Source organism: Microtus pennsylvanicus, chromosome 22 (assembly GCF_037038515.1).
Source record: "Microtus pennsylvanicus isolate mMicPen1 chromosome 22, mMicPen1.hap1, whole genome shotgun sequence".
NCBI classification, from domain to species: domain Eukaryota; kingdom Metazoa; phylum Chordata; class Mammalia; order Rodentia; family Cricetidae; genus Microtus; species Microtus pennsylvanicus.
This window is the reverse complement of record NC_134600.1, coordinates 23,085,878-23,110,075: the sequence shown is the minus strand read 5'-3', so window position 1 is coordinate 23,110,075 and position 24,198 is coordinate 23,085,878. Positions and strand designations below refer to the sequence as shown.

The following is a 24,198-nucleotide window of genomic DNA, read 5'->3' as shown; positions in this document are numbered from 1 at the left end:
AGATTCTGCCCAATACTTCAGTTAAACAGTTAAGATCTTATAATATGGACACATGCATGCTAAGTTTTCAACAAATATCAGCAATTGTAATTCACATAAGAATCTGTCTGAAACTACATTCTATTTTACCAGACATAGAAGCCTGTGCCTGTAATCTCAGCACTAGGGTGACTAAGGCAGAATGAATGCTGTAAATCTGAAGCCACCCTAAGCCACAGAGTGAGACCCTGTCAAAGGACAAAAGGAAACAAAACAGCACCGGTTTTCTGGAAAGGTAATGGAAGCCTGGGCCTTAGTAACGTGACTGGGGAGGCTGAAGCAAAAGGTCCACAAGTTCTACAACTGCCTAGAGAGCAAGTTCAAGTCCACACTGGACAACTTAAGCAGATCCCGTTTCTAAAAGGGCTGTGTACATAGCACAGAGATAGAACACTTGCTTGACATGTGAGCATTGCTAGGCTCAATGCTGGTAGGTGATATGTGCATGAGGAACAAGCACATGCATAAAGAGTATGCCCTGTCCTCTCTATAAAACAAACACTTCACACAACCTTCAACAGATTCGCTTTAATTGTCATCTGTTTCATTCCCTGTGTTCTTGTTATACTGCATGCACACGTAAGCTCCCACAAACCATCATCACCATGACTGTGATAGGTTGACCCTGACAGGAGATCTACATTCCAGGCCATTTGTCAACTGTGTGAGACACAGGGCAAATCATCTTCAGATGTGAGAGCCATGTGAAGAACAGTATCTGCCCCCGTGGTTTAAGGTACCTTAAGGACAGTGCTATTACCACAATGTCCAGTTGAAGAGTCCTAAAGCTATGTCGTCATTTATATACTAAATCCAAGGCATCTCAAGTGAGAAAAAGGCATTTTGTGGCTTCAAAAACTATCAGGAATAGCAAAGAAGATCCCATGATGTGATTCACGCCTGAGCAAGGGAAGAGAAGCTGTGCTTCATGCAGAGACCTCACGACCCACGGTAAAGGGGACTCCATATTCATTCATTGTCTAGCCTCTACTTGTAAAAGAACGCATCCTGTGGCATCTGTCATCTGTGTCCCCACCCTCACAAAGGCTGCACTAGTTCTTAACCCCCGCCCTGCAGACACTGACTGTAGACTCAAATGATCGTCCAGAGGCCCTGTGTTCTACATATCATGGCTTGCGCCTGCCGCTTGGTGTTTACATACCTGCCGCTTACTCCGCTTTAGTCTTGGCTTCAAAATAAACTTTGGTGGAGTAATATTTACTTGTTGAAATTCTACAAGAAAATAAAAACAAACAGTGCATTTTCCAGACTTTTACTAGAAGGCAAAATTTCACTAGTTTTTCTTTCTACTTAGTGAGTACATGAAACATTAAGCAATTATGTTATATTAACTACGAATAAGTATCTAATGGGTAAATGCAATACACAAACGCTCGATTTTCTCGTGATCATTTTATGAATAACAACACATTTTTAATTAAAAATCTGCTAAGTAGCCAGCCTGATTTTCGCTTCCATCACTAACCTTCTCTGGGGGCAGCAAAATAAAGAGGAGATATGGAACACACTTTTAACACGACCTATTAGAAAACTGATACAGGACACCAAAATTGGACTCAATTGTTTCCAACTCACAGACATTCTCTTCCAAGACAAGATTTATCTAAGGCCTTGTTTGCTACTAAAGGGCAATGGGACAATCCGAGTCCCTCTTATTTGCATGTCAGATCACGCACAGACTATTCATAGATACAGATAAATTCATCTCTAGATTCTATGTTAGCTGTAAGGGAGGACTTTCTACAAAGTGATGCAAACGGATGGAACTAACAAAAATCATCCTGAGTGAGGCAACCCACATCCAGAAAGAAAAATACAGTACGTACTAACTCATAAGCAGATATTAGCGATAAAATGATTGGTCTCAATGCATGAGTATATCAAATTGGACTTGGAGGTTATTATTTAAAAGTTAGTTGGGAGAGAGTGGGGAGTAGAAGGATGGATCTGGGAAGAGTTGGGGGAGGACTGGGGAATGAGTGTGACCAAAATATATTATAGGCATGTATGAAATTCTCAAAGAATTAATAAAGAACATCTTAGACACATTAACACCAGACAGGTAACGTTACGGCAATAACTATCTCAATATGAAAGATTCATAGTGTGTAATGCTAAAAGCACATAGCACTGCCACTAATCACGCCTGAGTGAGTGGAGCTCAGAATCTCTCTTATGAGAGCCTTTCGAGGATTACAACTGCAGCAGACAGTTACACAACAAGAATCAGCGATGGGCACTCCACTAAGCCACAGTCGGGCCCTTGACTCTCGGGCACTGTGAGATAAAAAGTGTTTATCCTCAGCAAGCTCTGTACTAAAAATGGCAAACCTCAAACAGAAACTGTAAATGTCTTAAACGTTTATTGCCATCTTTTGCGTTTCAGTATATCTGGAAAGGGCTGAGAATTCATTTTGTTTTGTTGTGCTAGGGACTAAATCAGGGACTCATGCAAAACTAACAACGAACCCTAGACACATGAGGAGACATGCTACGCTAGATAGACGAGGAGACGCTAGCCCCACGCGCTGGCGCTGGAAGACTCACTGCCGAGCTGTTTCGCACAGACCATCTCAACATTCAGGATGATCTCATAATTCCTAAGAGGAATTTCAGAAACTGACATGTTGGTTCTAAAGCCTATGTGAAAATGCAATGGACCTAGAAGAGCTAAATTAATTTGAAAAAGGACAAAACTGAAGGGTATATGTACCTGATTTCAAAATACACTATAAAGCCACAATAAGCAAAAAAGTAGACACAGGTGGCTAAATGAGAAGAGTCAAAGGAAGAAGCCTATTTTAAAACTTAATCTCAATCCAAATAATTCAGTGTTAATAACATATCTAACAAAGGCCTTATGTTCAGACTATGTAATCATTTTTTTTAACTTTTGGCTACGATCAAATGCAGAATATGTAAATCCTTGTACAGTGCAAAAACCAAAGGAGAAAAACACAATGGTGACTAGCAAGTACACACTACACATTACCCCCAGTCAGGAAACTGTCGGATGAAAGTGCAATGCATAGCGTCATGCACACCAGAACGGCCAACCACGAACCAAAGATATTTCTCGGTATCTGTTGCTCAAGTTCTGGAGTAAACAGTGCTGCCATATGGCGCAGTGTGTGAGCAGAGTGAAAGAAGCATCTGAAGAAGCCACTCAACTGCTCATAAAACAATCTTTTCCAACGTAGAATCTTTGGATCAATAAAATTGGCATCACCTGGGGACATGCTGGACCTACAGTCCCAATATGGAGAGTTGAAAGCCCTGGGAGGAGGCCAGCAACATGTGGCTATCACCTAGCCTGTTATTTTGGTAACAGGCTGAAGTGTTGACATTGATCCCAAGCTTAGCATACACCTTCCCAGGCCCTCCTTAGGGTATTTACTAGAAGAAATAAAAACATGCCTCTACAAAAAAGAAATGAATAAAGGGGATGGAAAAACAGAAAAGAGATACAAGAATATTCATGGTTGCTTATTAATAATTGCCTCAAACTGGAAAAACCTGAATGCCCATCAACATAATTCAGAAGAATTGTAATCTATACATACCACAGAATACACTCAATAATAAAATCAATAAGTGATTGCTATTTTGACAACATAAATACCACAGAAATATGCTAAGCAAAAGAAACTACATGTAATACATGGTTTCATATGTTTAAAGCCCTACAAAAGACGAGACTAGCCAATAGGAAAAACTGGGCAGAAAATAGATTGTAGAAGCTGAAGGCAAGGAGTGGGAACGGCACAAGGAAGGGTCTCAGTAATAAAAGTGTTGTATTTCAATAGGGGTCACCTTGGAGCCCAGTGAGTCACACATGGGCTTGTGTTTTGTGCTTATCAGTTTCTAAAAGAGTGTCAACTAGTCCATTGATGATGGGGGATAGTCTTCTGTTTTGTGTTAATTTCATTGGTTAAATAAAGAGACTGCCTTGGCCCTTTAATAGGACATAAAATTAGGTAGGCGGAGTAAACAGAACAGAATGCTGGGAGAAAGAAGCTGAGTCAAGAAGTCGCCATGATTCTCCTACCAGACACAGACGCAGGTTAAGATCTTCCCTGGTAAGACACCTCGTGGTGTTACAGGGATATTAGAAATGGGTTAGATCGATATGTAAGAGCTAGCCAATAAGAGGCTAGAACTAATGGGCCAGGCAGCGTTTAAAAGAATACAGTTTCTGTGTAATTATTTTGGGCAAAGCTAGCCAGGTGGCGGGACACAGCCCCGCCGCTCTTATTACAACACATTGAAAGCAAGATTTTTTCTCCCTCCAAAACATGTTCTAAGGAACATTTGTCCTATGAGACGTAGTATATAAAATAAAAGGTTCTATAAGCTAAAACAAGTTGACAAATGTTGATTATACTATTTCTATCTCTAGGAAATAGATAACACCAAGCAAGATGAAGTGGTAGTGGTGACCTATAACCCTGTTTTAGGTTCAATTTCATTCGACCTAAAATAAAATAAAGAAACGTATTTCTGACTTTCGTTTGTTTCCATTTGGTTGGTCACAGTAAATTCTAAGTAATCTTGAAAGACAATGCACTGCCCTAATCAACAGCGGCAACCTCTGACTGAAAATCTAGAAACAGGCCAAGCCTGAAAATTCAGGACAGCAGCCCTAGCCCTCAGGAGGTCAGACTGGAGGATCACTGCAAGCCTGGGGCCGGGGTGGGCTACAAGGTTGACCTTATCAGAAAAAAGAAAAAGAATGCCAAGTCACTTCTGTAATTATTTCTGAAAAAGAACCCTGAACAAAGCTTTTTTTTAAAAAAAAAAATTGTATGGTTACATTTCTATATTGAAGTCTTTGGTGGGGAATCATTATTACTTTAAATATTAATCAATGTTGATTGCTTCCAGTAAGACCTATTACACTGTAGCTTTATTCTCACACAGCCCTTCATGATTAATTCTGTTCCCATAACTGGCATTATAAAAAGTTTCACATGGTTATTGAAAGGACAGCAGCTTCTCTTTAGAGCAAGAGCATCTGCACGTTTATCAGCAGACTTCCCTAAGTATGGATTCTTTTTCAGATTTTACTATTTTGTTATGTGTGCAATAGCTGGAGGCAAGCACGTGCCACGCCCCACAGAGAGGTCAGAGGACAGCTCCGTGGAGTCTGTTCTCTCCAGCTTTCATGTGGACTCTGGGGACTGAAGCGAATCACTAGGCTTTTGTGGTAAGTGCCATTCCTCACTGAGCAAGCTCACTGGCCTCCAAAACAGTGGATCCTATCAAATGGGATCTTGAATCCCTTCACCACAGTGGAAAGTGCTAGTTTCTCTGTGGCAGAAGAACTACAGGAGGCCAGTGAGTCACAACTCAACCCAGAGAGGAAGGGGTATTAGAACTCAGCATTCACCTCATTCTCTAACAAGATGCTATGAGCTGAGGCTGGCAATGTTTTCACGTCTTCCTGTGAGTCTCTCACAGCAGTCTCTCAAAGGATCATGACCTTTAGTAGCTGTGGGACCCTGGAAAAGACATACTAGCTGAACCTCTGTTTCTTCATCTTCATGTTATATTAACATACAAAGCTACGGCAAAAACAAAGTTAATTAAAAGGAGCTAAAGACAAATGCCCACTGCATAGTCAGTGTTCCACAAACATGGGGTGCTAGCAGCCAGGTCAGCTCCGCTTGCCAGGTGACATGCCGATGTCCCTCTCCAATCAACATTTGCATCAATTAAGCTATAAACACAAATGAGAGGAAAATATGTGCCCATTTCACAAGTAGCAAACAATTATATGAAAGGCTAAATTATAGCTTTTGCTTAAAGTGCTACAGCAAAAGGAGAGGAAGGAAACAGCACATGGGGAGATGATTCATGCCTGTGTTCACAAAACCATCATTTTCCCAAGGATGGATTTTCACATCATTTACCAGTTTTACTCTAAAGTATGTCTCATTCCTAACACTGAGTCTTAATTTCTTAAGTATTCCTTCTGTGTGCTTAAGCCATATTTTTCTTCAATTGTAAACAAGAAGTCAGTTTGCATTTTATTCTTCCCTTTGGTGCAACTCGACAGACCACCTAAAATGTCTAGAGCAATGTTCAATTATTATTTTTAAAAAGAAATCCCCAAAATGAATACCATACCAGTTGGGAGGTCATCCAAGGGAAATTCAAACAGTCTGGATTTGTAAACCGAGTGAAACTGAGAGTCCTCCTGAAAGGCAAAGGGCAGAGATCAAGCACATGGCAAGTAAGTATCTTTGGCTTCAGGCGATCGTAGCTGGAGAAGCTGGGACTAGGAAACTGTAGCTTGACTACGGTGCTCCAGGTTTATAAGGGGCCGCGAGCAGCTGCACAGCCCCATTTTTCTAACACTGCAGCCACCAATTGCAACCAAGAAGCCTAAGGGGCAGAAAGGCCAAAGCTGCAGTAACAGAAAATAAATGAATGGGCCTCTTTCCCCAAGGGAATGTAAGGCCTCTTGGAACATGGGTTAATGATGGCTTCTTTCATGACTCCTGCCCCTACATTAGAGCCAGGTAGCTTAGATAGCCAGTGACCAAGGCTACCAACTTTCCTGGTGACCGCAAGCAAAACAGCAGACACAAGCGATGCCCAGAATCCTGACACAGACAGTTCCAGAAGGCAAGAAATAACACAACACTTTCTCTTCTAAGCAAAATTATTAAACATTCAAATGATTTCATCTGGCTTCATCTAAGTGCTAAAGAAATAGAATATCCTAGTATGAAAGTTAACTACAGCCTCTATAAAGTCAGTGTCCTGCAAAGTGATAAAGCAGCTTTAGTAGGTCCTCAGGGAACACACATCAGATGGTTCCCCAAACAGGGTTGTTTAAGAAGTGAAAAAACAATGTGCCTTCCCGGAAATCACCTCCTCTGTAAATGTTTGGCCAACATGGCATGAAACAAGGAAGTTGGTTTGTATATGCAAAAAAACAAAAAGGATCGAAAACTGTATCGTTTCCCCGTAGCCCGACAGATTTGGCCTTAGCCAAAGAGCAATGAGGGTATTGTAGTCTATAATCTTAGTCCTTTCCTAATAGGAGGAAATAATGAAGGGTAAACGAGGCACTTTGATCTGTATGGTTGATGTCCTTATAATGGAAAGGAAGAGATGATCAGAAATATCTCTCTGCCAAGTGAAAATACAGTGGGGAGGCAACCAGTTGCCATCCGAGGGGAGAGCGCTCGGGGGACACCAGCCCTACTGTCACCTCGATTTTTAATGTCACAGCCTAGAGAACTATGAGAAAATACTCTGTGGTATAAGCTACACAGTCATGATATTTGGTATAGCTGTCTAAATTAAGGCCCATCACGCAACAGAGAGAAGTGGTGGCTTCAGAAGACACTTCAGGGAAAGTATTCCCAACATACTCAGTATCGTGCATGTGTGTGTGTGTGTGTGTGTGTGTGTGTGTGTGTGTGTGTGTGTGTGTGTAGTCCTGGCCCTAACAATATAACATACATGAAAGGTGGAAAGGGGATGAACGAGATGAAGGTCTCAGCACCAATGCTGCCGTTCGCACGGCAGGCGGAGCACTTACGTGGGAGGTCTCGTTTTCTTCTGGTTCGATGAGATATGTGTGGTTCCCATCAAAGAACATCCCACTGCCGAGCACAAGAAAATAATTAGACAGAGCTACCGAGTCTCATTCAGAGCAAGCTCGTTGTAGGGTCAGCAGCACAGGCCTGGTCACGTTCAGTGTCCATTTCCCAGAGCCCCATCCTCAGCAGACAGGTAGGGCATCGCACAGGCAGGTGAGACATCGCACAGACATAGCACATACACTGCTGTCTCTGACCTCACTAAGGCAGATTCTCCCGTCTTGAACTCCAAGCTCAAGACTGAATTCTCCGCTTTTCGTTATTCTTCTAACACGGAATTGTGAGACTTACAATAGAGGCCACCCTAGAATATCTGTGAAAGCGTAATTCTCAAATAACCCTCCTCAGACTTCAAGGCCGGGACTCTGGAAGTCTCAGAAGAGAGTGGCGGCAGACTCCTGTAATTCCAGTGTGCTCTGTTAGGTCTGCCTCAGAAATTAAAACAAGTCTCGGCAGCTGGAAGTGGGGAAATAAGCTTGCCATCCCAAGTACTTGTAGTCAGATGGTAGAAAGAAGATTCATGGTCAAGGATGACCTGGGCAAATTCAGGTCAGGAGAGCCTGTCCAAAAATCAAATGCTACAGCAGGTAAGGAGACAGCTTGGTTGTTGAGCGTTCCCCTAACACACACAGCCATCCAGTACTGAGAAGACCAACAAAGCCTACAACAGCAGAAACAGCTGGGCAATGCTGACAACACGGGCTGCTGAGAGCACTCTGAGAACGGGCTCCAACCACACCCTGGAAGGTGCTTTGGCAATAAGGCGAATGCATTTGAACAACTCGAACTAAATCTTTTTCACAACTGTAAAGAGAGAACCCATGACCGCTTTTCCAGGAGAGACACTGAAGTAGCCTTCCTAGGTTCCGTCTCTCACACAAGGAAGAGAGGAAGCCTGGACACACAAACTGGTCACCTGCAACCGGAGACCACCTTCCCTCACTCATTCAGAGTGAACCGACAGGGAACCAACAAGGCACGGCTGCAGATGCGGGGAGTGGGCCATAAGGGAACAATTTTCTGTTGAATTACGTTTTGAGGAGAATAAAAAAAAAATAGACACATAATAAGGAAGGAAATCTAAGTTAGGTGAACACGGACTTTATGGTGGAAATCAAGCAGGTTCAAGTTAGTGATTAGCACTAGAAGCCTGGGTGTAAGAGAGCTGAACAAGAAGACCGAGTTTCTGCTAGGAGTTCAGGGTACGGCTCCACAAGGAAGATGGCTTACCTATACTGTACAAACGGCATTTCAGTTGCTCTCGTGGTATGATCCAGGAAAAGTAAGAGGACGGCATGGTAAGGACAGAATGGGCGGGGACAGAGTAACGGAAAAATGCAGTCAGAGGCCCATTGGTGGGTATGGTAGGTAGTCTCTTCTGAGGGCCTTGGCTGTTACTCTAATGAGAAGACTGACAAGCAGACTTCTAAAGGGAGGAAATGCCTTCTCCCTATTTTGTTTTATTGCTTGTTTATTGAGACAGTGTCAGTCAACCCTAGGCTGACTCCGAACTAACAGCAATCTATCTGCCTCTGCCTCTCGAGCGCTAAAATCGCAGGCATGAGCCACTACGCTTGGTTCTCCCTGTCTTAAAATGTCCTTGCTACAGAGTTAGAATACCCTAGAGAACAGCAAGACTAAGGGCAGGGGTTAGTAGAATAGGATTATTATAATAACCCAAAGAAGATAGTGGTAATTACAGAAGTGGTGAGAACTGGCCAAATTCTGGAGCGTGTATGTGTGTGTGTGCGCGTATGCATTCACGTGTATGCAATTCTTTTTGCTGTTGAGGAGTAAACCCAGGGCCTCACAGGCTAAGCACGTTATATCATTGACCCACAGGCCCAGACAAGATATATTTTGAAAGTAGAACCAAAAAGATTTTGTTGAAAAGTTTGATGTGGACTTTGCCAGAAAAAAATATCAACCAAGACCCTAAGGTTTTAACCTAAGCAATGTAAAGACAGCAAAGACACTAAACAAAGTAACAGTTGCAGAAGGAACACCGTGGGCAGCCCCAGCAGGCAGAGGACAGGAAGGAGGCACAAATCAGGAGCTCTTGGGGAACTGGAGATGGCTATCTGCTATTTGCAAATCCTATAAAGGGGGTGCCTTAGTTCCCGTTCTATTGCTGTGAAGAGACATCATGACCAAGACAACTCATACAAGAAAGCATTTAACTGGGGACCTGCTTACAGTTTCAGAGAGTTGGTCCTGGATCTCCATGGTGGGAAGCGTGACAACAGGCAGGCATGATGATGCTGGAGAAGTAGCTGAGAGCTACATCCTGATCCTCAGGTAGCAGGCAGAGACAGAGACTGGGATTTTGAAACCTCAAAGCCCATCCCAAGTGTCATATCTCTTCCAACAAGGCCACACCTCCTAATCCCTTCTATCACCAACTAGAGGCTAAGTATGTAAATCTACGAGCCCACAGGGCCATTCTCAAGACAACCACCACAGGGAGTGTTGAAGTTCATCTCCTAGTCAGAAAGCCCTGATACCCCTCTGGTCCGAAAAACACAGTGCTTCCTCGGAGATCAGGTGCCTTGTGGTGTCACTGAACACTCGTCTTTGTTCAGGCCCCTGAGGGGAGCAGAGCTGTGATCTTCTACTTTGCCTTTTCAATTTAGGGTTTAAAGGCTCACATGACAGCAACACTGTTAGATACAGAATATTATTTTTCTCTTGATGATAATGCTATGAAATCTATTGGTTTCCCTGAGCTATAATTACAATGGTTTCCAGGTCTCCCTCTGACTAAATTCTTTCACCCCTGATGGGACATCTTCCACATGCCTAAAACTCTAATATACCCACAGAACAGACATTCTCACATCTGTACAGCTTTCAAATGCAAATGTTTGGATGACACAGAATTGGAATTTCAAGATAAACAGATGTAGTTTTAATGTAGTATTACCATAATATACTATTAGCGATATATATGCCTGTGTTGACTCCTCTTCAAAACAGGCAAAGTATGACAGAAATTTTTCTCTCTATCACGCTAAGAACTGGCCAGATCTACCCAGAACATTCTATAACCATTAATCTTTGCCAGTGTTCACATGGCAAGCAGATTATTTTGCTACCTGTCACAGTTTTTGTGAACTTGGCAAAAGCCAAGCCCTACTTGGGAAGAGGGACTCTCCATTGAGCTACCCCCATTAGACGGGCCTGCAGACAAGCCTATGAGACATTTTCTTGAGCACGGACTGACATGGGAGAGTCCGGGCTACTAAGCCTGAGCAGATGGGTCTGGGTTGTATAAGAAGTTAAGCTGACCAAGCCAAGGAGAGCAAACCAGAAAGCAGCGTTTCTCCTCAGCTCTTCCTCAGTTCCTGCCCTGCCTTGTGTGCCTGTCGCGGCTTCCACTGAAGATGGACTACGGCGTATAAGATAAAATAAGCCCCTTCCTCCCCAGGCTGACGTTGGTCAGTGTTTCCTCACAGCAATAGAAAGCAAGCTAGAATAATTTTTTCATTATGTACTCACTCCTAAGTGGATATTAGATCTAAAGTAGAGGCTAACTATGCTACAATCCACAGACCCAGAGAAGCTAAGTAACAAGGACGGTTCGGGAGCACCCCTGTGGACCTCCCTAGGAAGGGGAAACAGAACAGAGTTTATGGGTGGACTGGGAATGGGTAGGGTTGGGTCTGAGATGGATCAGGTCAGGGTGGGATGGAGGGAGAGTCCTAGGAGACCAGACTGGAATTGGGAGACCATTTGGGAAATTATTAGAAACCTAGTATAGAGGAAACTCCCTGAAATCTACAAGAGTGACCCTAGTGAAGCCTCTTAGTAACAGGGGATACAGAGCCCCAACTGTCATCTATAACCAGGTAAGGCTCCCAGAGGTGGAACCAGAACATCAACCTACAGTCTGTCCTCCCTGCAATATTGCTAAGCTAATGGTGGCACAGAAATGTGGGAGTGTCCAGAGGCCCCAGGCCACAGGAGGGAGCCCACGCCCAGTTGGCCTGGATGGCCAAGAAGTCAGACAGCCTAGAAACCCAGGACAGAAACAAACACTACTGGCAAAGGAAAAAGTCAATGAAAGGATTGCTGATGACATTCTGCTGCACTCACGGACAACTGTCTAGCCCCTCTGTCGTCAGAGAGACATCGTTCAGCAACTGACGGAGCAGATGCAAAGCCCCACAGTCAAACACTAGGTGGAGCTGGGGAACCCCACAAAGAGAAGGGGAAGAAGGAGTGTAGGAGCCAGAGGGGGCAAGGACACCAGGAGAACTAAGCAGGGCTCAACGGAGCTCATAGAGACTGAAGCAACTGTCACAGACCCGGTACGGTTCTGATCTAGATCCTCTGAATAGACGCCACAGCTGTGCAGCTTGGTGTTCTTGTAGGATTTCTAACAGTGGGAGTGGTCGTGTCCCTGACGCTCTTGCTTGTACTTGGGACCTTTTTCCTTCTCCTATGTTTCCTTGTCCAGCCTTAATAGGAGGGTTTGTGCCTAGCCTTATTGTAATTTGTTATGCCATGTTCAGTTGGTATCCCTGGGAGGCCTGCTCATTTTTTTGTGGGGGAGGGAGTTCAAGATAGGATTTCTCTGTGTAACAGTCGTGGCTGTCCTGGAAAGCTCTCTGTAGACGAGGCTGACCTCGTACTCACAGAGATCCTCCTGCCCTGCCTCTTAAGTGCTGGGATTAAAGGTATGTGCCACCACATCTCCAGTGTGTTCTTTTTTTAAGGACATGGAGGAGGAGTTCATCTGGGGAGGGGAGAGTTTGTGTGGGGGGGTACTAAGAGGAATGGAGAGAGAGGAAGCTGTGGTTAGAATGTAATGTACAAGAATAAAAAAAATAAAAATAAAAAGATTCTGATTTCTCATAACAACATGTTTTTACTAATACCTGAATAATAATAATAAAGAATAGTAAAACAACTGTTTCATTTGCTTTGCGGGTTGACAGCTTTACATTATAACATAAATTCTACATATGATAAGGCTAAAGCAATTACACCCTAGAGATAGAACCAAATAATTAGAACAGTTGAGTTAAGTTGCTATAAAGCTGAATTAAAATAAGACTTTGAAAGGAAACAATCATTTTTACAAATTTCCACAAGGGGGCAATAAACTTATATTTGATCTCATCTTTTTAGGTTTCCATAGTTACAAGATTTTGTGATAACATCAAACAAACATGGACCAAAATAATTGCTATTAATCCTTTGAATTTGTAAAAATGTACCCCTATAGACTCTATGAGAAAAGATTATTAATATAATTTTCACATTGTATATTCCTCAACTAAATGCAGTGAATCAGAAATATGAAAAGACCTCATTATGTACTTGGTCATTCATACTAGATGAATTCTGTATGTAGTAATATGGCTTATACCTAAACCATTATACTGAGATAGCCTATGTCCTTTAATGTTCCGCAATATCCCTCCAACATATTGCTAGAGGCAATTGTGTTCAGAAATAAAATCATGATCATAATAGGGTTCATCAGTAACAAAATGTACGAACCATGTCTATACCATCTAAGAAAGTCTAAGCACCGTAGCACACAATTCTGTTTGTACTTGGAGACACATCATGGACTTTACTATTAATTTCACTTTGCTTAGTTTTAAGTGAAAGAGTTTGTAAAGATAGATACGAAATATATGAAATATACTAACTTAAAGCAACTGAGGCAGGATCCTGAGAGGCGCTGTTTACAGTTCCCACCTTCCTTAGAGGACCGTGGGAGGGTAGAACCAGCTCTTGTCTTAGACGCTCATGCCCAGTAGGGCCCATAGGAGAAGCTCATCGCTTCCTCCTGGGTCTCAGACACTGTCCATTTGGGAAACTGGGACGCAAACCGAGAGCACTGAGCACCATGCTCACACTGTGATTTGGGCTGAGATTCTGTGAGTAATACAGAGGTGGGGAAGGTCTCTTACTTTTGAATCACTCTGCTTTCCAACACACATTTGCTCATATAAACATCAGTAAGATCAAACATAATATACCAAGCCTACAGGCCTGCTGTGTTGAGATAAGGTACACCACTTTTACTATGACAATGATTTCAACATTTCTTTCATCGGGTAAGAAAATCAAGGCAAAGATGCCATGTTGTTAATCTCTCTTCACTCGAGGAACATATGCAATTATATGCATTTATTTGGCATAAGAAGCAAGAGGCTTTGCATTAAGCGAGTGCACGGCCTCCGTCCTCTGGCCGTCTACTTACCCTGGCAGTTTCTCTGTCTATCTGTCTAACAGACCTCTCTCCAGAGCTTGGCCAGAGCTGTCACTTGGGCCACTAGCCAGACTCTGCAGGTTTTCTCATTCCATCGCCACTGCAGATTCCAGATCTAACGCCCACTCAAGGTTCTCTGAAAGGATGCCGCAGGGCCCCCTCCACCTGCTGCAGGTGACACCTTGGGTCTCTCAGGCTCTACCGGTCCTTCAGCGCCAATTCTCCGTTTGTTTCTGGCCCTGATGTTATTTATTATTACTTTCTCGAATAAAAATAATATACCTAAATATACCTATAATATTCTACAAGATAAAGCCAGGCAAATTTGCCCTGCTTACTACTACACTGAGGTCTCAAGACTCACCCAAGCTAAAATTGCCGTGATGTTTCCAGTGACGGATACACAGCGGCTCACAGTACCAGTTGATTAGTGGAAAAGGCCACATTTCCAACTCACTACAAAAAGGATATCTAGCAACAAAACTTAAAAGTAATTGTCTTAGCTCACTCTGTGCAAACAAAAGAAACAACAACAAAAAAAAAACCAAACAGAGTAAAACACGCCAGAAAGCATCAAATGATTCAGTCTAAACAGGATGCTCGGAGATGAACTGGTAGTTCTCAAGAGGCCGTAAACACATGCATCACCATCCCAGACAGGATGGAGAGAGGTGTATTCCCATGTTCACCATCAGCAAACATTCTGTGAGGGGAAGGTCGTGAGAAAGGAAGCAAGGAAAGACAAACTCGCCCTCAGAGCTCCACGAGCGTGTGTGTCCCCTCCCACAGTGCTGTGAGTTACGTGGGTTCTGCAGAACACAGAGCTTCTGAGGTCATCTGTGTTGTTTGTGCAGAGAGCCATGAATGTTCAGCTGCTAGGATTTCTATCATTTCAGGAAAATAGAAAGACTCAAACCAAGGAAGAGTAGAAGGTTGAATTGGTTTTGAGGAGCTAATCATCCCCAGGAACAGAGAACAAACTAACCCAAGCCACTCCAGTCTGTATCTAGACAAAACTAAAAAAAATTCTCCAAGTATCACTGTATGGCGGCATAATTTCAAAGCCTCTGGCTCCCGAAACTCTAACATTGTACTAGTACATTCTGAAACTCTAAATTTTACTAATACATTAAACATAAAGAAAAGTTACCGAAACAGCAAATGTATAAGTAATTTATGTCACACTTACTGGAGTCCGTGGCACGTTGACAGAGCAACAAATGAGCCAGGGTTTCCTCGGATCTGGCCCTGGTAGTAACAGTGTTCTCCTCCCTGGAAAGAGAAGGAGAGGGTATGAGCCTGGCCCCAGAAGCATCTTACACTGCACCTCCATATACGCTGCACCGGGCTTCATCACCCAGATTAGCATTGTCCAGCCAGTTCCAACAGAATTATTTATGAACGTGCCTATTGAGCAGACGCCAAATCAGAAGGCAGGGGAATAAAGGTGGACTTCACTTTGCTTTTATGCAGATGCTACAGCAGTCAAAATGCTGAGATAATTGTGTGGCCTATGCGCCAGGATAGGTTTAATAAGCTATCTCCCAGTTCTGAGGGATTCCCTTCTGAGCAACATTGCAGGGTAATTTATCATCCAGCTGAGCAAAAAGAAACGGGCATCACTTGAGAGTCATCAGATTCCTGTGATGGAGGAAAAGATCTGTTTTTGTGGTGCTCACATCAAGTTTATAGCGTTCTTTCTCAAGTTGGGAATTGCTTTTCTTCTAACAGTCTGGGGGTAGAGTTTAAAGTTCCCTCTGCAACTGGTCACATCAACTGAATGCAATTCTCTCAACACAACTGGAAAAGAAACGGTACACAGATGAGCTGCATCCTCTGGTGTTGTCTTGAAACACTCGGCAGTGAGAGAATGGTCCAAAGACCACAGCACCGTGGAGCAGCTTCAAAATATAGAGCCCTTGTCGCAGCAGACCTACAAATGAGAATCTGCATTTTAACAGTCTATGGGTGATTTATGTGCTCATAAAAGTTCGGAAAGCTCTGCTCTAAATCACCTTTCCCATTCACCCACTAACTTACTTATTCTGTAGCAGAAAGCCTGTCATTAAATTGATATTCAGAGATTTTTTTAAAAAGGAAAAAGTGAAAGAGGAACACTGAAGGAGTGAGTAGTTGAAGTGGAAATGTTACTCGCATTAGTCTGCCTGAAGGACCAACCCTGTTAAAATACCCCGTGCTGGCCAGTTAACAGGGAAGAGTAAGAAGACACAGAAGGCAATAGGGCTGAAAATCTGATGCCTGCCACTGCTTCTGAGATAATCCCATAGTAGCTGGGAACACTCTGCTTTGGAGAATTTCAGTAAAATGGCAGAGTGCAGTCCCTGACCCTACTGCTGGCCAGGGCAATGGCATTTTGTGAATGCCTCCATTTTGGCTGAACTGTGACAATTCCAGTAACTACCCCAATTTGACTTGTAGAAATAAATTAACTTGTTCCCCTAGATTCTTGACTGTCCTGTCCAAGAAATATTAAGATGTTACTGATCACCCCAACCTCCTATAATGCCCAGCCATGACCAACTTTCCGGCCAGCTTCCCAACCTCCTCTTTCTGGCCTCTGACTACTCAGCTTGCAAGTGGTATGTCTGTTCATGCTCTCCTTGTTCAGATCACAGTTTAGCATTCAGAATCTTTATGGGTTTAACTTCTAATATGGTTATGAAAAACAAGCTCACAGCAAACTCCCTGATTCTCTGGCTCTTAAAATCTTTCCACAATGTTCCCCGAGCCTTAGGTGCAGGAGTGTTTCGTAGTTGTATCCATCGGAACTGGACTCCAAAGTGGCTCTGAAAGGCTATAACTTTTAAGACTCAAGGCTATAAGTCTTAAAAGTTCCACGCTCACAGTCGCCAAGTAGCGATGCAAACTTTGGATGACTACAAATCCTGTAGTCTTTTCCCAACACTACACACGAATTGGATCTCGAACTTGTGATTTATGCACTCCATGTCTAAGCTTTCTCCTAGTCAGATTTACTGCACATTTTTCTCATATTCCACTCTATTATTTTTTCAGGACAGAAGATAAATATTCTCCACTGGGCTATGAGAACAGGGAACAGTCCATAGAACCCACTACAAGTGTTCAGGCAAACACATGATTGAGATAGTTCTTATTTTCTGGACACATCTGATTCTACCTGAAATCAGAACACTAGCTTCATACGGACCATACAAGAAAAAGTCAACAGTCACTGAGGTGGCCTGGACACAGAGAGAAAGCTCTTTGAAGTATTGTTTTCAGCTCAACAATGATCAACCAAAACACAGATTTTTCTCCTAAGAGGTCTCAGAAGTCAACAGTAACACATAAGAGAGAAGAAAGAGGGAAGATAATCACAATAATTATGGTTTCATATTAAAAAATAATCAAAGTCAGCAACCACTGTGTGAGAAAATATGCCAGTAGAACAGAGCATAAAAATATTTCATAAGTTATTAAAGGTTATTTTTTTAATACCCACTCTGGAAATGTGTCATTGTATAATTGTAATTATAAATATAATTATAATTCTGTTTTTAAAGAGCACTCCCCCCCACTACACTGCAGGAAAAGTTAGATGATTAGACAACAGAAAAGAATCTTCCACTAATTTCCACTTCAAAAAAACAAAAAAAAACAGGAGTCTGTCGAAGAACAGCTTATGATCAGAGCCCGTCTGTATAAACCCTAATGCAGAGAGGAACTCAGTGTGGTTGACTCACTATTGAGTGTGTCCATGACACTTTAAAGAGAAACATAAACAGGAGAGAAAGAGACCTCATTGGCCTGGGCTATTCAAATTGACTTTATTTATTTATTCATTCAATCATTCATTTATTCACTTTGATTTTTCAAGACAAGGGTTCCCTGTAGCTTTGGAGCCTGTCCTGGAACTAGCTCTTGTATACCAGGCTGGCCTCAAACTCACAGAGATCTGCCTGCCTCTGCCTCCCGAGTGTTGGGATTAAAGGCATGTACCACCACTGCCCGGCTCCAGTTGAATTTATAAATATATACTGAAATATAAATATATGCTCTCATAGCATATGTAATACATCAAAATAATGGTAAGAACTCATTTTAACATTTTAAATTTATCAGATGCTATTAACCATAAATCAACAATTATTCACTTTTTTTTGAGACAGGGTTTCTCTGTAGTTTTGGTGCCTGTCCTGAAACTAGTTCTGGTAGACCAGGCTGGTCTCGAACTCACAGAGATCTGCCTGCCTCTGCCCCACACACACCCAGTGCTAGGATTAAAGGCGTGTGCCATCACCACCTGGCCCAATTATTCAATGAGAAAGCAAGGAAACCAGGAGTGGTGGCTCAGTGGTTAAGAAGAATACTAGCTGCTCAACTATGTTCATAGCAGCATTGTTTGTCATAGCCAGAACCTGGAAACAACCTAAATGCCCCTCGACCGAAGAATGGATAAGGAATGTGGTACATTTACACAATGGAGTACTACACAGTAGAAAAAAATAACACCTTGAATTTTGCAGGAAAATGGATAGAGCTAGAAAACATCATTTTTGAGTGAGGTAACACAGATACAGAAAGACAAGTATCACAGGTACTCACTCATATGTGGTTTTTAAACATAAAGCAAAGAAAACCAACCCACAAATAACAATCCCAGAAAACTTAGACAACAATGAGGACACTAAGAGAGACTTACATAAATCCAATCTACATGGGAAGTAGAAAAGGACAAGATCTCCTGAGTAAATTGGGAGCATGGGGACCTTGGGGGAGTGTTGATGGGAGGGGAGAGGCAGGGAGGGGAGCAGAGAAAAATGCAGAGCTCAATAAAAAATAATAAAAAAAAGAACACTAGCTGCTCTAGCAGAAGACCTGGGATCAGTTCCTAGCACCCGCGTGGTTACAACCATCTGTAACTCTGGTTCCACAGAATCTGATATCTTCTTCCTGACACTACAAGTACCACATGAACACGATGCACAAACATACATGCAGGCAAATTACCCATAAACATAAAAGGTAATAAACAAATAAATGAAGAAGCAAAGTAATGAACTTTATTTTCCTTCAATATATTTGATAATATTTATTATTCTAAACTAGAGACTTTAATGATAATGAAGCATTTTAATTCATTTATGTCCTATTACTAATATAAATGACCAAATAATTTTATATTTTAAGGACTATTTTGTTTGCGATTTTTAAATAATATACATTTAGGAGAAAAGTGCTAAGGATTTATGCCACTTATAGTAAAGAATAAACTGGATCCCTTATGTACACTGTGCAAACCATATGTACCACCAAAAAATAAGCCTTTTTGAAATAGTTTGTGTATATACTATGCATATACAGAATATCTATAGAAGGAATAAATTCTAATATCAATCCTAAATAAAATGCTGTAATCCCTATACAGATTATAAATGTACATTTTTTTTCTTATATTTGAATGTCAACTTTTAAGTTTTTGTTATGTGTGTTACAATCCAAATCATCACAGAAGTTAGCTACCTAGTAGACCAGAGGGGAGAAGGGGATCTTCCAAGGGCAGGGAAATAGAACATAGGTTACGAAGAGATGTAGGGGAAACTAGACTAGGAGAGGAAAAGGGGAAAGTGATGGGGAGGGACAACTGACACTAAAGGACTCTTGAGAAACCATATGGAAACCTACTGTAGAAGTTCCCAAAATAGATAATACATGAGAGGAATTTAAACTGAGTCATCATATAATGGGTGAGACAATGCCCCAAATGGATATCTTATTCTACCAAGTAAAACCTCCATGGCGAAAAAATGGGTTATATCTTATTGAGTTGTTGGCCAAAGGAGTCCCACAAATATTACAGGCTACCGCCAGCGTTATTGGTTGCTCTTCGCAACCTGTTGGTAAGACCCTATTGCTAAAGCCAACATTTATTTATGTCATCAAACATGAAGAAGTTGAGCTGGTACCCAACTAGAAGCTTAACCTCTGCTAACTAGCTCTTGGCACTGGAAGGCACCATGCATGCTGCCAGAGGAGAAAAATAATCATCAACATCACTCAGCTAGCTGAACATGAAGTTGGGTAGGTTGGAAGGTGAGGAGGAAATAGGAGGCTTTGAGGTAGGGGAAACATGATCAAATTATATTGCTGGAAAAAAATTAAATAAACAAAAAATCCTTTTCAATATACAAATGGTTTGATAGCATTTACATCATTCTGCCTAATTTGTCTTTCCCTTAAAGCAATCCTGACATCTTCCTATATCACCATTCTTCCAATAGTGGCATGATATCCCATTGTGGGATGAAAATAATTCATGATAGCCCTGTCCTAACACATATTTGGATAAATGTTTGCTGCCATAAACAATGATGCAACAAACACTTTCTCGTGTGTTTCTGTGTACTTGTGACAGTCTATACATAGGGTTGTTGACCTAGTCAGTCAAACAGCAAGTGCATTTTAAATTTCAGTAAATTAGAGAAACAAATACAATTATAGTTCTATACACATATCTATTTTATACTATACATTGTAACTGAACTTAAGAAACTGCATTCTCCTTAAACTTATGTGTTTTGTATCAGGAAGATGGCATGGGGAGAAGGCATGAGCTGTCAAACCTGAGGACCAGAGTTTAATCTCCAGGACGCACATGATGGGAGGAGAGAACCAAGTCCTGGAAGTTGTCCTCTGACCTCCATACACATGCTATGGTGTGCATGTGTATAAACACACACATACACACATACAATTAGAATCCCATGTTTCAATAGCATCCACTGACGTACACCAAGTTTCTCAAATCTAACCAAGTGTAAAATTCTCCAGACCTTCATCTGACTTTAAGAAGCCAGCTACTGTGTAAGTAGGTGTTACATATATCATATATAATAATCTAAGGCATGTGTTGTAGAAGACTAGAAAATCAATATATCCTCACAGAGATGGGCTCCACATCTGGATGCCAGTCATAGTGCTTTTCCCTTGCTGTCATTTTGTTCAAGAAATAAATCCACTGTGCTAGAAACCTTCTTCATACTTCTTGATACAATAATTCAGTCATAATAGTACAGATGTTTAGTCTTAACTAATTAGACAGTACTATTTAAAAGAAGTTCCCTACCTTTGTGTCTATTTAATGGTTTGTTTGGATAAAAAAAAACATCGTATATTTTTATTCTAGGAAATTCAAAGAGATCATTTATTTATAAAATTCAAAGTCATACAATATTTCTATTAGTCAGCCCACAAGATCTCAAAAGAATATTACAATTCATTATAAACAAAATGACATAACACAAAAGGAGTCTGGATTATAAAATGATGAAAACCCACAGCAGAAAACCCACTCGAGTAAGTATCGGGGTCATGGCCATTTGCCCTCCCCCAAATGCTCAAGTGGAAATTCAATAACTTTTCCCATTTTAAAGGGGCTAGAGTCACATTTGCCAAAAGCCTTTTTAGACCCCCACTTCTCCCATTTTTCATCCTTTCCTAGATATTGTAATTTTTAAGACTGTACTTTATCTCCTCTTCCTACATTCCTGCGTCTATCTTATTTGATCAAGCAGACCATGTCTCTTTCAGATTACCATATTCCTGATGTGTAGTCATATTCCCAAGCATCCTTTTAAAGAGAGGCATGCTGTGGATCTCAGGTTGCGCATCAGTTAAACAGGCATCATGCCTACTTAAGATGCCTCACCAGGGGATACAGCAGATTCCACAACCTAACAAAATGAAATACACTAAATTCATGTGTGTGTGCATGTGTGTACGGGGAGGGAGAGGAGAGCGGGGGTCGCATTTCCTGAGCGAGCGGTGCTACAGTGTCCCCTGAGCCATGAATCTTATTCTTTGTTATGACTAATTCCAAAGCCAGCTGTGTTGCTGCACACTTGGAATCTCAGCACTTGGCAGTACAGAGGCATGGGGGCTGAAAATTTCAGGCCAGCCGGAACTATACAGAAAGGTCCAATATCAAAATGAGACAGAGAGAGAAAAGAAGGGAGAGAAAGGGAGAGAGGGAGGAAGGGAAGGCGGGAGGGGAAGAGGGAAAGAGAGAAAGAAACAGAGATAGAGACAGAGACAGAGAAATGGTTTAGAGTGAAGTTTTTTTTTTTTAATAGTTGTACTGGTTTTTGGTCCTAGGGACTGGACTCAGGACTCTGTATCTGCTACATTCCTGGTCTAGACTGGTTTTGTATTTATTGATAAGCCTGGGAACATGTAGTAATCATTTATGAAGGAGGACTAACATCCAAAATATATAAGGATCTCAAAAACTAGACATCAAGAAAATAAATACCCAATTAAAGAAATGGGTTACAGAGAATTCTCAATAGAAGAAACTCAAATGACTGATAAAGAGACGTTCAACATCCTTAGTCATCAATGAAATGCAAATTAAAACTAGTTTGAGATTTCATCTTACACCCTTCACAATAGCTAAGATCAGTAAAAAAAAAATAATGACAGCTCATGCTGGTGAGGATATGGAGTAAGGGAAACACTCATCCATTGCTGTTGGGAGTACAAACACATACAGTCACTATGGGAATCAGTGTGGCTGATTCCCAGGAAGATGGAAATAATTCTAACTTAAGATCCAATTTATACCCCTCTTGGGCATATACCCTAAGGATGCTTCATCCTACCACAGAAACAGTTGCTCAACCAAGTTCAATGATGCTTTATTTATAATAGACAGAAACTGGAAACAACTTAGATATCCCTTAACAGATGAACTGATAAAGAAAATGTACATTTACAGTAGGAGGTTACTCAGCAATTTTAAAAAATCATGAAATTTGCAGGTAAATCGCTGAAAGTAGAAAACATATTTTCCTGAATAAGGTAAACTAGACCCAGTAAGACAAACATGGTAGATATATATCTGGTTACATATCTGTTTACAAGTGGATATTAGCTGTTAAGGTAATGATAACCAAGCTACAATCTGTAGAAGCACAGAGGGTGGGTGATAGAGTAAGAAACACATTCTCTCTTACACACACACATACACTCACACATACATTCCCTCCCTCTCCCTCTATACACACCCATACATACACACTCTCTCATACAGACATTCTCTCTCACACACAAACTCTTACACACATTCTCTCTCTCTCTCTCTCACATACACACACACACACACACACACACACACACACCACATTTCTTTTTACCAAAGAGGATGGGAAAGCAGACCTTCCATTGTTATTAAGTCAACCAGAGACTACAAAATTACTTATTTTTAACCACAAAGCTGTCAAGAGAAATTATTTTTCAGTTGTCAGGTAATCATCATACACCCACAAAGATAACAAATGTATTTATTATAAGGCTACTGAAAATTTTAGATTCCCACAAAGATCTTCTCTGTAGTAAATTACTGTAATAAGAGACGGTTCTCACCAGGTTTGCTCAGACATGGTTCTAAATTGGGAGAATGGAAAATCAATGTGGGCCACATGACACCAACTGTGTAATTATAAACCCATGAAATTCTAACCATTTCCAGGAAACTATTCTGTAATAGTATCATTTTTATAAATAATAAAATTTAAATATATTTCTGCACATGGAGTTTTTAACATAAAAGATATATATTACCTTAAGCCTTATGCTGTATTGGACATTGAAATATGAACAAGATGATAAGGACACACATATCAAGAGAAAATTTATTTTTTATCTCTAACATAAAGGAAGAATACAATTTTTGCTACTATTTTTTTTACAAAACAATACATGGGAGGGGAGGAGAGAGGAGGGGAGGGGGGAAAGGGGGGCAGACACAGTGTCACTCTCCCCTAATCCTGGCCTAAGAGGTACAGGAAGGAAGAACAGTAGAGCTCATGGCCAACCTTGGCTACACAGGAAGCTTAAGACCAAGCTCGTTTACAAGAGACCCTGTCTTAATAAATCAAAAACAAATGAGCAAATAAATAAGGAAAATAATGGAATGTTGTAGCCATATGAGAATCTAAAGTAATGAAGAAAAACAAAATTGATTTTTTTTTTTTTGTCTGCTGTTACTGTCTATTTACTTCACTTGAATATTACCTCCATTTTATCTTTCTTCCACCTACTACTTCACTGAAGGAAAGAGATTCTTCTGGTAGCCAAATGAAGGTTCCTTGCAGCTTCTCTCCTCTCTCCTGCACCCCCAGTCCTAAAGCATTCACCAGCCCTCCCTCACCCCACGATGTGGAGTCACCCAGATAGACACAGGTACAAAGTGTCATCTTCCTGAGGGAAGAAAGAACTTCTCGGTGTCACTGCAAAAAATGCAAGCAGATG

At 41.4% G+C, this 24,198-nt stretch overlaps 1 protein-coding gene across 16 annotated transcripts in view; it reads right to left on the bottom strand.

Annotated features, from left to right (window-relative positions):
* The window catches only part of Adam22 (ADAM metallopeptidase domain 22), a 209,830-nt gene that overhangs the window by 64,657 nt on the left and 120,975 nt on the right, over positions 1–24,198 (bottom strand). For all 16 annotated transcript variants that reach the window (XM_075956471.1, XM_075956475.1, XM_075956478.1 and 13 more), the window contains exons 5-8: positions 15,095–15,177; positions 7,616–7,679; positions 6,190–6,259; positions 1,202–1,272 (exon numbers count right to left, since the gene is read on the bottom strand). In XM_075956471.1, coding sequence (XP_075812586.1) covers positions 1,202–1,272; positions 6,190–6,259; positions 7,616–7,679; positions 15,095–15,177 — 288 coding nt within the window. The remainder of the gene's footprint in view (positions 1–1,201; positions 1,273–6,189; positions 6,260–7,615; positions 7,680–15,094; positions 15,178–24,198) is intronic.